Raw genomic sequence first — 16,530 nt, 5'->3', positions numbered from 1 at the left:
CTGCAGCAAAAGAGTTTGAAATTCAATTTATGCTATGGAATCAAAACTGATATTGAGAAGTGTGAAACCATGATATTGTTACTGAAGTAAAATTGAGATTTTGGTCATATCGCCCATCCATATTCTTTGCTAGAAAGCAGAAAAGGTTCCCACAGTTTTACATTCAGTATGATTTTTTTAATAGTGTTCACCACAAGTAATAGACTACATTGTAACCAGAAATAAGTATATAAATGGCTGCTATTTTGCATACATTTATTTGTAATTGCCAGAAAGAAAGAAAGAAAGAAAGAAAGAAAGAAAGAAAGAAAGAAAGAAAGAAAGAAAGAAAGAAAGAAAGAAAGAAAGAAAGAAAGAAAGAAAGAAAGAAAGAAAGAAAGAAAGAAAGAAAGGGCAGAGATGTGGTTAGGAATGAAAAGTCAGTAGGCCTATGTAGTTTCTTCATTCTTCATTCACTGTGACCTATACCTGCACTGGATGGCCAATTTCACATGTATTTTGTGCATTTTCAAAATACAAAATACTGTATTTGTATAAAAAAAAAATATTAAAAAAAAATCTGTGTTTTGTATTTGTATTTAAATCATTTTTTTTCACACAGTATTTTGTATTTAAATACATTTTTTCACACAGTATTTTGTATTTGTATTTGAAATACATTTCCATGCATTTATGCCCATCTCTGTACATAGAGGAATAAATGAAGATGATAATGGTAACGTTAATTGGAGACGCATATAATACACGTAACATAGAGCTCATGCTGCTCTAATTGGCTTACTGCTGATATCAAGTGTTGTTTACATTTAAATGATCCTAAACATTCTATGTCAGTCCAGTAGATTAAAAATCAACACAAGTGTTTCTGAAGCCTTGAAGCCTGAACACACTTGCTGCAAGCTCTTCACAACTCTACAATTTGGTAAGTCTAAGTGATTTTTCCAGTTTTTGTTGTTCTTCTTGATTGATTATCATGGAGCAGCGTCGGTCAAGAAGAATCAGGACTCTTCCCACACGCCTGAGAGGATTGGTGGAGGACGTCTCTTCCAGTCCGGACCCCAGTGAGCTTCCACAGCTGGCAGCTGTAACGTTGGTCAGGTTAGATGATCACACTTACAGCTGCATCTCTGGTAAAGCTCGAAGACCCACAGGTTTGGAGGAACGTTACTGGAAGAACGCTGCTGTCCTTCCTGACATCCGTCCAGCAGTCGCAGTCTCAGTCTCTTCAGTGGATGTGCGTCAGCAGGATGAGCCTGTCTCCATCCATGGCTACACCGTAGAGGCCTACCAGGACATCTACCGCTCTGTGGTGGACCCCATGATGAAGACGCCCAGTGGTCAGCAGCGTCCCTACAGTCTTAAACTAGGATTGAAGATCAAGCAGCGACTGTGGGAAGCACTCAACCGCCCTTCACTGGAGGAGACGGAGCATCCTGATGGACGTGTCCGGATCACAGACAGCTTCTCCACAACCAGCAGAAGCTTCGCTCCTCGAATCCATGTGGACATCAGCGAAGAGCCCCTGCCTGAGGAACCCCGAAGAAAGAAGGCCAGACACTGAGTCATCACTGTGTCACATGGAGCCCGGAGTATCACACAGCGGGACCTGTATGTAAATACTGTATATAGTTACAGAGTAAGTTTATAGTTTTATGAATAAGTTTTATTTTGTATCTGGAGTAAGTTAAGAGTTTTATGAGTAACGTTATGTCTTATTTTCTAGAGGTGTTTTGCACATTGTTGTGAGGTTGTCAGGATGTTTATGGTGATTGTCAGAGCATTGATATGCTGTTCATATTGTTCTAAGTGGTTTTTAGCGTTTTGCTACACGGTTGTTGGGATGTTTTGGATGGTTTCCTGTGTGTTGACATGTGTTTGCCAAGGTTTTTTTGCGCGATTGTTTGCGTGTTGCTGGACTCTTCTGAGTGGTTTTTCATGCATTGCTATGTGGTTGTCAGGATGTTTAGAGTAGCCTAACGTTAGTTGGTTGATATGCGGTTGCTTTTAAGCAGTTACTGCAGGTTAGAGTAGTGTAGGGTCCCTCACATGGTTTGCAGCTTGACGTGCTGTGAGGGCTTGTGTGCATCAGTGATGCTGAGAGCTACGCCACTGGTAGTTCACAACTACTGGTAGGGTCACCCATAGTGGACAGGTCTCAGCTGAGATGCCAGACAAAGACAAACCACCTGATTCTAGATAAGAGCAGATCGACCTGATGTTCCTGGCAGAAGATCACTGTCTTGTTACAACGACAACAACATCAGCGGTACCTGAATGTAAGAAAATTCATGATTCAAGAAAAACTGATTATTTGTGGAAGTCATCAATGGATCGATGGAAGCAACCGATCGAACAGAACAAGGTAAAACAGATTAATATTAGCAAAGGCTGCATTCTTTCTTCAGCATTTTTGTAAAAGCATTCGGCCAATTAAATCAGAGGAATGCTAATATTATAATTTCTTACATTCTTGTATATGTATGATAAATATGAAATAATTATCTTCTAAATTCAGGCACATGATCATGTAAATACAGGCAAGCAGAGAAAATGATTAAAATACAACAATTACTATTCACAGGTAAACACTATCACAGTAATCTGAACTTCTGAATGTAACTCTACACCCTTGCCTCATTTAGTATACCGGTTCTATGAATATGCAAAGTAACCCGCTCAGAGATCCACTCATTGACAATCACATGTTGATCTGATTGGTTACAAGGTAGTTTGTGACATCATAAACACCAGCGATTTCAAACCGCGTCTTTGTTTCACTGCAGTTTTAAGGAGAAAATACTCAGCAGTGTTGCTGACTTATGAATTTGCACATGGTTTGTCTTAAAGCATATTAAAAACACCACATAGGCATATAAACAACATTAAAAACTTGAATTTCACCACAGGGGGACTTTAAAAAGTCCACCGCAAGGATCCATTAGGCTTCTATTCAAAGGGTAGAAATACCTGCAGAAATACTCATAAGATATTCTTATAAAAAGTTGTGAAATAGTTTTTTTGTGTGAATAGAATGCAACAGAAAACATTTAGCTTTAAATATAAAATTTTGATCTCATTCATACTTTTGAGAAATTGTTTTTTTTCCTCCAGTCACCACTGTAATAAATTAAAATAGCAATAATGGGAAATGGAAACAAATAATAATACAAATCAATATTGCATGAGTTCATGTTATCATAATACAGTACTTGAAACAATGAATCAGTCCTCCATTGGTCAAAGAGCTCAATCGTCAATCGCTGTTGTCACAGAAACGGACATTTGTTTTCTTTTCTCGTTGTTGTATTTCTGACTGACACATCCATAGATTTCCCACTCTCCTATTTAACTGAAGTGTCGTCTGCTGAGGGAGTCAAAGCTGAACAATAAGAACAAACAACAGGTTTATGTTAATTTCATGATTCTAATTGGTTAAATTTATTTATTTATTTATTTTTCTGTGGTGCCATGTACTTACCTATGCTTGCAGGGTCCACAATCTGGACTGGAATGGCCTGTCCGTCCTCCAACAAGATCTGTGTGATGCCACCTTCAGCTCCGGCATTAGTCACCGAGGTCACACTCACCAGCTGGCTCATGCCGAGCAGGGTCGGGGGGTCACACAGAGATATGCTTTCACCAGCACTGCCACTTGACTGGAGGAACTGGGACGGACTCAGCAGAACAGGCTGTGGAGGTGCAGGGCTGGACAGCGCTGGGGCTTCTGGTGGTGGTGTAGGTTGGGCAGTGTCTTCAACTGGACACAAGGCAGACTGTAGCTGGATGGCCTATCAGACAAGAGGAGAGCACTCTTAAAGGATAAGTTTGCCAACCAGCTTTGTCCCAGGTAACAGGGAACATTCTCAAAGATGAAGCCAGGCAAGTTTTTATGAACAAACATTCTTCCATTAACGTTAATAGAACATTTGTTCAAAGTTATACGTTTTTAAATAATGTTCTCAAAACTTTAGCACAAAAACAATGAGTTTTTTTCTGAAATATTTTAGTTGGATGTTTATCTAACATTTTTTTTAAATGTTACAACTTGTTTCAGAATGTTCAGAGAACATTCAAAAGTAATCTTCACATAATGTTTGCAAAATTATAAAATTGAATGTTCCCTTAACGTTCGCATTAACCAACACATAAAAAAAAAAAAAAATTAAAACTAGAGGTTTTGAAAGCTCTGAAATAATGTTTTAATAAGTTAAAAGGAACATTAAAAAAAAAGTCAAAACAAAAATGTACACAAAAATTACGTAATAAGGTTTTCAAGCATTTCATTTTAATGTTTTTTTTTGTTTGTTTCTTCAATTATACTATCAGAACAGTTGATCACCCTGGAACTTTTTACATTTATTCAGAAATTAAAAACTTAAAAAATGAATGCATTCATTTAATAAATGAATAGATCCATATAAAAAAATGATAATTTCAGGACAGGGTCACCTGGAGATGTGCAAAGATCTTGGGCTGCAGTGAGGTGAGAGAGCTGAAGAGCTGCACAGCCTCTGGAGAAAGAGTGTCACTCTCTTCCAAGAGTCCTTCCTTCTGAGAGGACACTGTCAATATAACAGCAGTACACTAGATTCTGTGGCAGGGTAAACAATGCTTATACTTTGACTACAGGTACTGTATGTGCTTTCTTTTTGAGGCAGGACCTTTCCTCTACTCTCTAGAATAAATTGTATTGAATGATTCCAAGATGTTAAAGGCTGGAATACACTACACAACTTCTGAACAGATTTTAAAACTCTAGGCATCATACACTGAATGACTGAGGATACGCAGACACATGGAGAACATGCAAACTCCACACAGACAGAACTCCTGGCTCAGCCGGGACTCGAACCGGGGATCTTCTTGCTGTGAGGCGACAGTGCTACCCACTGAGCTACTATGACAAAAACCTGGACATACATTTTGTAGTGTATTCCAGCCTCAACTCATTAAACACTTATTGTTTTAATAATGTATGTCAAATTTCAAACAATATTTCAACAGTATTTTACCATCCACAGTAGCAGGAGTCAGGGTCAAAGTCTCTGGAAGCAGGTTATTAGCCTCTGCTTTCCACTGCAACAACAACAAAAACATAAAAATTAATGCTTACTACAGAAAATGGTTGGCATATTTGTGCTCACCAATCTAATGCTTTACAAATATGTTTTCTGTTCACACCTCTGTATCTGAGGTAGCCAGTGGTCCCGCCGTCAGCTGAAGAGCTTTCTGAGCCTCATGGATGTGGTTCTTGATGTCATTGACAGTGGGAAAGTAACACAGATTGTGTCTCTCAGGCACTTCCTCTGACTTGAACATCTCATGTTCCACAAACCTCCTGCCAGGGCGTTCACAAAGCAACGGTAAATAGTTTTCCAGCAAATAAAACAAAGGAGATTTGAAACCATTTAATCATACCTGAGCTGCTTGCGGACAGTGTAAACCTGGTTATGACCTTGTGCTACCAAATCACAGATCTTCTCTGCCACGAGCGGGTGTAGTCGAGAGGGTAGAGACGCCCCATCCTCCATCGTGACATCCTGCATGGCTTCACTGTCCAGCTCCTCTGTCTCTTCCTCTTCATCTTCATTTTGTTCTTCCTCTGCAAAGCAGATCTGCTCTGGAAGTGGAGGCAGGTTTGCAGTGTCCACGTCATGGTACAGGTGAGCTTTCTCTGTAGGGAGCTGGGTGTAATACCTGTCTTGGCTTTGTAGAGTATGTTTTGATTCGTTTCTTGCTCTGACCCTTTTTTAGGTTGAACGCCCTTCCTCCGAGGACCAAACTGGCATTCCATGTTGCTGCTTAATCTTTATGAATGCCTTCACTGTCATTTTATATTTATTTAATGCATCCTACTGAATAAAAGTATTTCTTTCTTTCAAACAAATCGTATTTGCTAATTTTGTGTGCCAATATACCACTAGCATTCAGATGCCCCCAAATTTACAGACATCGATTAAAATTCCAAATGAGGTGCTCATTAAAATAACATATAGACTACATGACTAAATAAAGACTACATGACTAAACAGCTTTAAGACTTAAATAAGGGTATCTCACATAAGTCACACCACAGATCCCACAAGCAAAAAGGGCCATATTACCTTCCTTAACAAAGGGAATGCCATCATAGGGCACATACTGTGATTTCCACATGAGTCTGGTGGCAGGTTTAGCCGGTGAGGGTGATTGGCGGGTGCCAAACACAGCGTGAGTCTGCTGCTTGTGTAGAAGCAGAACGGCCTCAAGCTCTGCCTCTGTGTTACAGTAACCACACTGTAAAAAATTTGATTTACCTGTAGAATGCTGTAATTTTACAGTGGACCTGCTGTAATCTGAAACAACAGTTTATTACTGTAAAAATGTCCCCGTTAATTTACAGTAAACTACAGGCAGCTAGATTTACCTGTAGAATGCTGTAATCTGAAGCAACAATTTTTTACTGTAAAAAATATTACAGTACTGTGCTGTAGGCTGCATAGTCTAATACTGTCAGGTGTTCAGCTGCCATTATATTGTTAAATTAGAGTTCCTGCTGAAATCAACATAAACTGTGTATTACTATAAAGTGTATTAAAGTACTCTAAAATGTGATCTTTACATTGTAACACTACTAGAATCTGACAATTTAAAATTTGCATTCTAAAATAAAAAACACACTGAAAATTGCTTGCAAACAAATGGCTCAAACAAAAGATGACCTTAAAACATGCTTTTATTAAAGCTAATACCTTTAAGTAATATTCCATTTTCTGTTATGTGGATTACAAAAGAGACAACACTAGATAAACACATACAACATTAGATGGACTTTTACCATATGCCTTAAAACAGGCATACATAATTACATACACATATATACATACATACATACATAACCTGTTCATAAAATACAAATATACTCTTAAGTCAGGCTTCAGTGAGCACTAGCCAATTATTTTATATCAAAACAAATTGTTTATAAAATATATATCAGCATTTTATACTTCTGGACTGATGGTTAAAGTATTTTTCTGCACAGTTTTCCCAGTTATTTTACACACCTCTTTTCTCTGTGCAGCTTTGGTCCTCTTTTCCAGATTTATTCCAATAAAGTATCTGAAAAATAAGAGGAGAACATTTTCAGTTAAAATTATTTGCAGTGTATAATTTTGATCATCTAAAAAATTCACCAAAAACTACTGGATATTTCACTGAAGACTTGGAATTAACTGCAGAGGTCATACAAAGTACATTTATAGTCAGTAGATTCTAGCATGAGGCACATAAATGTGGATCTTCTCCTGATAAACGAAAGTTATGTGTCAGTCTGGAGTGTGAACTTTGTTTTAGAGGAACAAACTGCAGACATGTCTAATAATGACATTTACCAAGAAGGATCAAACATCAGACACAGGCAAGCATTTTCTCAAGGTCAGCAGGTTTGGCAGACATCTATTGGTAAAGAAAACAATTTAAGATGACTGACAGTATTTGTATCTGCAAATAAAAAATTTAAAACTTAATGTGCTACTTGTTGCTTATATTCTACAGAGGCAATAGGCCTCAAAGAAACATATTCAGAATATGAATGGTTTATGTAAAAATTTGAATTTTCTCATTTACTCACCCTTATGCAGATTTAAACTCCAATGATGAAAAAGACGATATTTTAATGGAAATGAAATGTCTGTTTGTCCCTACAATGGAAAAGAAGAGAATTGGGATCAATAATGGGGAACACCAATAGTCATAGTAAATGAAAGATAAAACTAGCCTAATTTATACGGGTCACATGTTTTTACCAGTTTTCTGAAGTGATTCAGTTTGTTTCACCGTACATCTAGCAATTGGTGTCTAGTTTTTGATGCTTTGGTCTCATATCTTTGATATTACATGAAACACTGGTGACTTAGATTAAAGGGATAGTTCACCCAAAAATTTAAATTAGCCCATGATTTACTCACCCTGAAGCCATCCTAGGAGTATGACATTTTTCTTTAAGATGAATACAATTGGAGTTGGCGAGTCCATACAAGTGCATCTATCCATCATAAAAGTGTCCCAAACTGCTTTGAGGGGTTAATAAAGGCCTTCTGAAGCGAAGTGATGCATTAGTGTAAGAAAAATATCCATATTTATAACTTTATAGACTAAAATAACTAGTTTCCGCCATGCGGCCATACGCATCGATTTACGGCAAAAGAGTAACACTTGAACTTAAAGTCCCTGTAAAGGCAATTCTAAAAAAAAATTCTAAACACATTAGAAATGTTAGAAATGTTTTGCTAAAACATATTACAAAGACTGTGAACTGTGAAGTACTGAATTGTGGAGTTAGACCGTTAAACAGTTCCGGATTTTTTGGGCGGGGCTAAAACGGGGGCTCGATGACGCACTGAAGCCCCTGAGCTCCTGGACACGCCCCTACTTGATGACGCACTGGAGCCCCTGACGCTGTCCCCTCCCCTAACAATATATCAATATAGCACATTCACATCAATTTGCCGATCGCGAGTTACTGTCAGTACTGTTAGCCTACCATAGATATCATATAAAGGCTTTATATGCTATGGTTACTACAGCCTACAGTTTGCTAGCTAGCTAACGTTATGCCTCATCACAGAAATGCATGTAACCTGGATGCGATCACGTACAAAACAGATCATTTAAATTTACGAAAAACTAATGTATCACATCAACAAGAGGTGGATTAATTTTGTGAAGAGCCACCTTGATGGAGAGCTGAGGATCACCGCCAAAACCTGCCTCTGCCATTTTACACGGGATAGTTTTATAAACTTTAGTCGGAGACAACTGGGATTCACTGACAATCCGCTGTTACTGCGGCCGAGCCGACTATCTCCCGCCTCAGCCTTCATCCTCCCGTCGCGCCGACAACTGGTGCCATCGTTGGCAGTGCGTGCCCACCAATGAGTGTAAGTTGCCTTGTGTGCTTATGTTATAATTATAGTAGGTAGTCCAGGCTCGAACATGTATGGCTTTGTAAAAACAATTAAGCTGCTAGGAGCATCCATTCTGGCTGTAGCGGTGACAGACAGTTGAGTGTGAGGGCGTGGTTTCAGCGCAGCCAGCGGACACGCCCCCAGCGTTTGAGAGCAGAGACTCCTGCTCATTTTTTCAAGATTTTGATAGCTTATTTTATGTACTTGTCGGCCCTTTTTTCCATTCAAATTTGGCTGGGTGACTAATAACACATTTTTCTGTGGTGTGACAAACTCAGAACACATACTTAATTTTGACTTTACAGGGACTTTAAAGACATCTTTTCACAAGTTTTTCCAGTTGTATTCATATCTACATATTATGTAATCACAATTATAACAATAAAAGTAACTTTTTGTCAAAAAAAAAAAACGTTTTTCATTAATGTTACATTATGATTATAATCAAATTAATTTTGTCCATTATCTAAGCGGGGTCAGAACCCACTTAGAAAATGAAAGAAAGAAAAAAAATCCTAAAAAACAGAGACAACACAGAACACACTTATGGCGCTTTTCCACTACACAGTACCAGCTCGCCTCGGCTCGGCTCGGCTCGACTCGACTCGGCTCTGTTTGGTTTTCCACTGTGTAAAAGTTGTACCTGTACCTGCTTCCAGGTACTTTTTTTCGTACCACCTCCAGCGAGGTTCTAAAGCGAGCTGAGGCGATACTAAAATGTGACGTGGAAACACAGCAGACTGCTGATTGGTCAGAGAGAATCGTCACTATTCACTGCGTCATCATTGCACGCGCCAGACGGAGTATCCTGAATAAAAAACAGCAAAAACAAAAACAAAAACATCCAAAAACAGCATACACTCGATTTCCTCCATTGTCCTGTGTGTGTGGGTAGCGGGTGTGTCTCGCGCGTCTCGCGTAAAAGATTAAGTCACGGCAGTTTCCTGCGGCGTCGCTATGACGACCAGGTACTATTGTGGAGGTACTATCTGCAATGGAAAACGGAGCGAAAAGCGAGCCGAGCCGAGCCGAGTCGAGCCGAGTCGAGGCGAGCCGAGGCGAGCCGAGGCGAGCTGGTACTGTGTAGTGGAAAAGCGCCAATAGACAGAAATGAAAATTTAAAGGGTAACTAAACCCTAAACCAACTTTTTTTAGTTAATGATCTGTAAGAATGGGGCTTTATTAGTGCTGTAACTGTTCATTGATTCGAGTAACTTTTTTGACATTTGGGTATAAAGTGTTTTAATTTTACAATATATGGTGTAAAAACGTCTGAGTGCTGCCCTCTTAAGGTTGAACGGTGGCTACTGCAGTTGAATTTTCCTATAGGGACGTCCCGCGTGACGTCACGCCATTTAGAGCAGCCATCTTGACGGAATAGAAAATGCTAAACCGCTGGTGATAATACAGCTCGTCGCGAAATATTCATCTATTTACCAACCTTTGCGGTGATGATTGAAAAATCCTTCCCCGCTGGCGTCCAAATCAAAGAGTTGCTGACCCATCCGGACTCGTGATACCGATAGCCTGCTAAGCATTTGTATGCTTTTAATGAAGCTCCGGTGTAGCGTGATGGGAAGTGAATAAGGTAGCTGTAAATGTCACCGAACTCAATGTCAGGAAGTTTTTCTACACATTTAATGCCTGTAAAAAGAACTCGTGGTGCTTCATATGGATCTATGATTCCTAATTATTTTATCTTCCTCTTGTATATTTCTTTTTATGATGACAATGACGTGAAGAGTTAGCTGACGGCCGCTGCGCTAATAATAGATAGGCTAGTGGCCAGTGACCGCGACGCTGAAGTGTGTGAGAACAAATGAATAACATCAGTGCGAACCACGAACATTTATTTATTTATTTGGATTAAATATTGAAATATTACATTTTAATCATTCTGTGTCATTTTTCAATGTCAGTCTTTTCACTATTTACATGTTTACGCCCAAAATGCTATAATATTCAAAGTAGTTGACTGTCGTTCTCCTCTACCCTGTGTACATTATTGATTAAATACTAGCCTAACGTTAGCCTATTTAAAATCGTTACAGGCACCTCGCGAGCATTCATTCATTCAACTATTTTAAAAGACTGGAATGAACACCAGCACACACAAGCAATCTTTTTTTATAGTCAATTTAATAAAAAAAAATGTAACAACAGGTATGAAATGTCAGAAAGAGAAAAAAAACTTAATGGGAAGACGAGCATAGGACTGCTGCAGCTTAGTGGATAAATATATTTAGCCTATTTATTATTAAGATTGCACAGTTGGAAAGAAAATATATTTATAGGAACATTTCAGCAGGCTCAAGATAATTATACAGTGACCATTATTCATTATTTTAATCAATTCGCAGCCATATAACGTGATAATCCGCATTCTCATGTATGTGCGCTTGTGCAATAGTATTCCGTCAAAATGGCTGACACGCGGCTAGGGGTCACGTGACTGGGAGATCCCTATTGGATGTTTGCGGTGGCAGGTGACGTAAGCAGGTTCCAGCTCACCACGCCCCTGGTCCGAGCTCACCACGCCCTTGGTATGAGCTAGCGTAGATTTATCTGTATTGTACAGTGGTCAGGACGGTACGTAGGTGCAATGTTGCTGGTTGCAACAGCACTGCTGGACTGCATAGCTTTCCAGCAGACTTGGAATTAAGCGCCAGTGTCTGCATGCACTTGGCCTGGAAGACCGTGAATGTGAAACCTACATTTTACGCGGGATTACTTCTCCAACGCAATAGAGGTGGAAATGGGCTTCTCCACACACCTCGCGCTGATAAGCGACGCAGTGCCAAACGCTGCTCCTCCTGCATGGACTCCACCACCGCAGCGGCGTCTTGATGTGAGTGATCATATATATTTTAATCACAATTTATGGTTAGGCTAAAGTTAAAACCTCTGGGGTCGACAAACGCGTCGGCGCATTTTGCTGGATTTTTTCACATAGCGGCAAAATATGAATATGCCTATAGAGAGCGCGCTATTGACATCAACTCGATAAAACTCATCAGATCAGATGCATGTACTCCACGTCGTCTTGCGTCTCTACGACCCTGTGAGTCACTCTCCATTTTAGAGAGTCTGACAGCAGGTCTCTCAGGTGCACGCCCCCCCGCTCACGGCTCTATCTCCGCTGGGGTCTGCCCACTTTTCTAGCATTTTTCAAATATTGCCAGTGGGTGGAGTCAGGCTCTGACCAGGGGTTTAGTTACCCTTTAAAAAACTTTAAATTTGTAGAAGTATGAAAAACAGATGTTTGAAATAAATGATAAACTCTAAAGACTTTTCTTCAACTTTTCTTTGTGTAACATCCTGATCAGGTTTGATTCAAATCATAATGTAACATTATTGAAAACGTTTTTTTTTTTTTTTTTTTTCAGAAACTGCTAAACTTTGCCAAAAAGTAACTTTTATTGTTATAATTGTGATTTCATTATATGTAGATATGAATCCAACTGTAAAAAAAAAAAAAAAAACTTGTGAAAATATGTATTTTAGCTAGTCAAATAGCAAATAGTGGAGCTCTGCAGCCATCTACTGGTTAAAGTGATAATTTTTTACTTGTACATTTTTTCCAAAAGATGCAAGAAGTCCTCGCTGCAGCCTGTAGCACGATGACGTAGTTGGATGATCCAATACGTACTGGATGGGGAAGTTCGGATCATTTTGCTGACTCTCTTGTTCGATCTCGTTCATCAAAATGAATGAATCTTTTTACGAGTCATTTCGTTCATTTAAGGGGCTTTAAATGTTATACTTTTAACTGGCAAATTCCCCGATCACATCCACCTACGCAATCTTGATCATATTCTGAATTAAGAAATCATTATAATGCAGTCAAAAATAATTTACAGGGAACATAAATAATTACTTTACCTTCCGAGTCTTTTGTTCATTTGTCACGTTCATGAACATAATTCGCATGCGCTGGTCTTAAGTGAGATGAATGTGATGCTTTCCTAGTTTCTCTCTACATACATGCAAAATAGTTAATTTTACAACATTTTAAATCACATGATTTTAAACCTAAATGTGATGAATTTAATGCGTGTATACAGAACATTTTAAAATAAAGCCATTTTATTATTTTATTTTATTCAGGTCATATTTGCTGTTGAGTGAAAGCAAAAATGAGTCAAGTAATTGTCTCTGTAATTTTAATCATAGAGGTAGGCCTACAATAGCCTACAATACGGTCTGTAAACAACTTAAAATACCAGTAGGCTACACATTCAAGGGAAAACGCAAAAATAATAACAGCATCAAGAAACAAAATCTTGTCAGAAAAAAAGTGCTTAATGATATTTTGCCTGGAAAGAGTTCCTTCTTTAATGGCTATACTAATTTTTCCACAGTGCTCTGTACATAAGGTCCCTTAAAATACGAAATCGTCCCGTATTAACAAGTAAGATGATGCGTCCCGAGTCCCGTATCAAATCAATAAGGGACGGGATTTGTCCCGTACTTTTCATTAGGCCCACACATCGTTGAATAAAAACATAAGGATTTTACAGTATGGATAATACTAATAGCAAATATAAAAATATCATTTTCACAATAAGTAGTAGAGAAGCTCATTGTATGATTGCATTTTAGCGTCTTTGTTTCTATAGCGACGGAGTTTTATGTACCGGTACTTAGGCCTACATCATGCCATGATGTACATACATAAAAAAACAAAAAAATAACCACACCCCCTGAATTTAAGTTTAATATACAAACTGATCACAGCAGTCAGATCACGCAGTTGTCACTCAAGTGATCATTTATATTTAACTTCAATTCAGTTTTTATTTTATTTTTTATTTTTTTATTTGTAGCCTACAGACCAAAACGCACCACCGCGCATGCGCGTCCAGTACGTATTGGATCATCCAACTACGTCGTCGTGCTACAGGCTGCAGCGAGGGGTGTCTCAAAAGATGGGCAAAAATCTTACACTAAACCATGTCAAATTATCCATGTTATCCCCATGAATGAAATTTAGAAATGTAGGTCTTTTATAAAGTGAATTCTACATTAAAAGCTGTTTTTAATTAATTTATAAAAATATTTTTTAATTTATTTATATAAATTTTGTGGAGTAAAAATGTCCAAATATGGAGTAAAAACATTAATAAACTGAGTAAAATTACATTTGTTAAAAAAAAACATATATATATATATTATTTTGTTGCAAAATTACATTTTGTTGCCTGACTGCCTGACTGTAAACAGCAAACGAACAGCGCACAAAGGTTAAAGTGGTGGAACATAGTGCAGAACAAAGTGCAGCCATAACAGGGCATTGTGCATCAAAAAGATAAATGAAAATAAAAAAATGTATGGAATGAAATAGAATTACATCTATATAACAAAAAATATATAAAAAAATAACAAAATGACATAAAAATAACAGTGCATACAGACAATATCTGTACAGTAAAGATGTCATTTAAAGGGTTAAGTTATGTTTATGCACTAAACAAGACCAATAACCTTGATTTATTAACCTATTAACACAGTATACCCCATTTTCCCATGATTTCCCAGCAAACTATAGTTGCCGCTTGGCCTTTTGACTAAGAATACAAAAAACTATAGATCTCTTGTAAGATTTGTTTTGTTTGGATGATTCTAGAGACCTTGATGATTATGTATATATATATATGTATGTGTGTATATATATATATATATATATATATATATATATATATATATATATATATATATATATATATATATATATACACGTCAACAAAAAATACTTATTAGTAACATGAAAATGACCTTTCAGTTAAAACAACTCAAACGTGGATTTTAGTCTGGGACTAGGCTTAAGCCTTGTCTGTGAAACCATATAACATTTGCGTAAAGTAGTCTTTTTGACAAGTTTGGGCCCTTTGAGTAAGGGCCACAAGCTATAGCCTACATAGAGGAATAAATGAAGATGATAATGGTAATTGGAGAAGCATTATAATACATGTAGCATAGAGCTCATGCTGCTCTTATTATTGGCTTACTGCTGATATCAAGTGTTGTTTACATTTAAATGATCCTAAACACTCTATGCCAGTCCAGTAGATTGTGTTGATTTTTGAAATCAACACAAGTGTTTCTGAAGCCTTGAAGCCTGAACACACTTGCTGCAAGCTCTTCACAACTCTACAATTTGGTAAGTCTTAGTGATTTTTCCAGTCTTTGTAGTTCTTCTTGATTCATCATCATGGAGCAGCGTCGGTCAAGAAGAATCAGGACTCTTCCCACACGCCTGAGAGGATTGGTGGAGGACGTCTCTTCCAGTCCGGACCCCAGTGAGCTTCCACAGCTGGCAGCTGTAACGTTGGTCAGGTTAGATGATCACACTTACAGCTGCATCTCTGGTAAAGCTCGAGGACCCACAGGTTTGGAGGAACGTTACTGGAAGAACGCTGCTGTCCTTCCTGACATCCGTCCAGCAGTCGCAGTCTCAGTCTCTTCAGTGGATGTGCGTCAGCAGGATGAGCCTGTCTCCATCCATGGCTACACCGTAGAGGCCTACCAGGACATCTACCGCTCTGTGGTGGACCCCATGATGAAGACGCCCAGTGGTCAGCAGCGTCCCTACAGTCTTAAACTAGGATTGAAGATCAAGCAGCGACTGTGGGAAGCACTCAACCGCCCTTCACTGGAGGAGACGGAGCATCCTGATGGACGTGTCCGGATCACAGACAGCTTCTCCACAACCAGCAGAAGCTTCGCTCCTCGAATCCATGTGGACATCAGCGAAGAGCCCCTGCCTGAGGAACCCCGAAGAAAGAAGGCCAGACACTGAGTCATCACTGTCTCACATGGAGCCCGGAGTATCACACAGCGGGACCTGTATGTAAATACTGTATATAGTTACAGAGTAAGTTTATAGTTTTATGAATAAGTTTTATTTTGTATCTGGAGTAAGTTTAGAGTTTTATGAGTAACGTTAAGTCTTATTTTCTAGAGGTGTTTTGCACATTGTTGTGAGGTTGTCAGGATGTTTATGGTGATTGTCAGAGCATTGATATGCTGTTCATAGGTTGTTCTAAGTGGTTTTTAGCGTTTTGCTACACGGTTGTTGGGATGTTTTGGATGGTTTCCTGTGTGTTGACATGCGTTTGCCAAGGTTTTTTTGCGCGGTTGTTAGCGTGTTGCTTTGCGGTTGCTGGACTCTTCTGAGTGGTTTTTCATGCATTGCTATGTGGTTGTCAGGATGTTTAGAGTAGCCTAACGTTAGTTGGTTGATATGCGGTTGCTTTTAAGCAGTTACTGCAGGTTAGAGTAGTGTAGGGTCCCTCACATGGTTTGCAGCTTGACGTGCTGTGAGGGCTTGTGTGCATCAGTGATGCTGAGAGCTACGCCACTGGTAGTTCACAACTACTGGTAGGGTCACCCATAGTGGACAGGTCTCAGCTGAGATGCCAGACAAAGACAAACCACCTGATTCTAGATAAGAGCAGATCGACCTGATGTTCCTGGCAGAAGATCACTGTCTTGTTACAACGACAACAACATCAGCGGTACCTGAATGTAAGAAAATTCATGATTCAAGAAAAACTGATTATTTGTGGAAGTCATCAATGGATCG

The 16,530-nt window shown here is 38.7% G+C and overlaps 1 protein-coding gene across 1 annotated transcript; it reads right to left on the bottom strand.

Moving 5' to 3' along the window:
- Positions 1 to 1,485: 1,485 nt before the first annotated feature.
- On the bottom strand, positions 1,486 to 6,511 carry LOC309503069 (calcium-responsive transcription factor-like; the record flags this gene model as incomplete). The annotated part of the gene is made up of 9 exons (XM_082175760.1): positions 1,486 to 1,606; positions 3,210 to 3,379; positions 3,479 to 3,788; positions 4,450 to 4,562; positions 5,013 to 5,076; positions 5,182 to 5,338; positions 5,419 to 5,745; positions 6,143 to 6,276; positions 6,464 to 6,511. 8 exons carry the CDS (start codon positions 6,509 to 6,511, stop codon positions 3,342 to 3,344), a joined length of 1,191 nt encoding a protein of 396 aa, XP_082031886.1. The 3' UTR covers positions 1,486 to 1,606; positions 3,210 to 3,341.
- Between the last annotated feature and the right edge of the window lie 10,019 nt (positions 6,512 to 16,530).

Source organism: Leuciscus leuciscus, assembly GCF_965113295.1.
Source record: "Leuciscus leuciscus genome assembly, chromosome: 7".
Taxonomy (NCBI): domain Eukaryota; kingdom Metazoa; phylum Chordata; class Actinopteri; order Cypriniformes; family Leuciscidae; genus Leuciscus; species Leuciscus leuciscus.
Note: the sequence above shows the minus strand (reverse complement) of the source record. Positions and strands in the feature narration are given on the sequence as shown.